The following is a 689-nucleotide window of genomic DNA, read 5'->3' as shown; positions in this document are numbered from 1 at the left end:
CAGCTCTGGACAACCCCTCGCTCCCCCGCACCCCAACTCCGGGAGCCACCTGTCGCCCGGGCAGGGCTGGGTCAGCCGGCGTCGGCTCGGGGGACAACAGAGCAGCGGACGGCGGGCGGGTTCGGACGCGCTGGGCTGGGGAGCGGGAGGACGCGCGGCCATCGGGGCAGGGCTGGTGCCCAACCAAGGCATCGGGGGCCCTGCGTGGGTCCAGGGTGCTGGGAAGGGTTGCCCCGGACCTTGCGGAGGGAGGGGAAGTGGGCAGTGTGCATAGGGGAGCGCGAAGAAGCTGGGGTCAGCGGGGTGGGGACGTGGTAAGTGGATTGGGTGAGCGCCTTGACCGAGGGCAGGGGGCAGAAGGCGGGAGAGCAGGTGTCCGCGGGTGATCAGGACAGGGGGGCTGATCGGCCGAGGCCCCTCGGGGCTAGGGCAGGGGAGGACGGGAGCAGCGGGTGGGGCGCAGGTCGCAGCAGTCCCCAAGGCTAGACTAGGTGAGGGTCACTCAATGATGCCCGAGGGTCAAGGGGCGCCTGCCGCTCCCCTGAAGGCTCCGAGCGACTCGGAGAGGGGCTCCTCCTGGCCAGCGGCCCGCCCGCCGCCCCCGTTCTTGGCTCCGGGGTTCCGGGGATCCCCGGGTTCCCCGGCGCCTCGGCGGGGCGCCGTCCGCGAGAAGATCGGAAGAGCACACG

The 689-nt window shown here is 72.7% G+C and overlaps 1 protein-coding gene across 1 annotated transcript in view; it reads left to right on the top strand.

Annotated features, from left to right (window-relative positions):
• Positions 1 to 508: 508 nt before the first annotated feature.
• Positions 509 to 689, top strand: part of OTOP1 (otopetrin 1) — a 48,422-nt gene continuing 48,241 nt past the window's right edge. Inside the window, exon 1 of the mRNA XM_010847780.1 lies at positions 509 to 684. Coding sequence (XP_010846082.1) covers positions 509 to 684 — 176 coding nt within the window. The remainder of the gene's footprint in view (positions 685 to 689) is intronic.

This window comes from Bison bison, unplaced genomic scaffold (assembly GCF_000754665.1).
Source record: "Bison bison bison isolate TAMUID 2011002044 unplaced genomic scaffold, Bison_UMD1.0 scf7180017864255, whole genome shotgun sequence".
NCBI classification, from domain to species: Eukaryota; Metazoa; Chordata; class Mammalia; order Artiodactyla; family Bovidae; genus Bison; species Bison bison.
The sequence above is the reverse complement of the archived record's forward strand: the minus strand, read 5'-3'. Positions and strand labels throughout refer to the sequence as shown.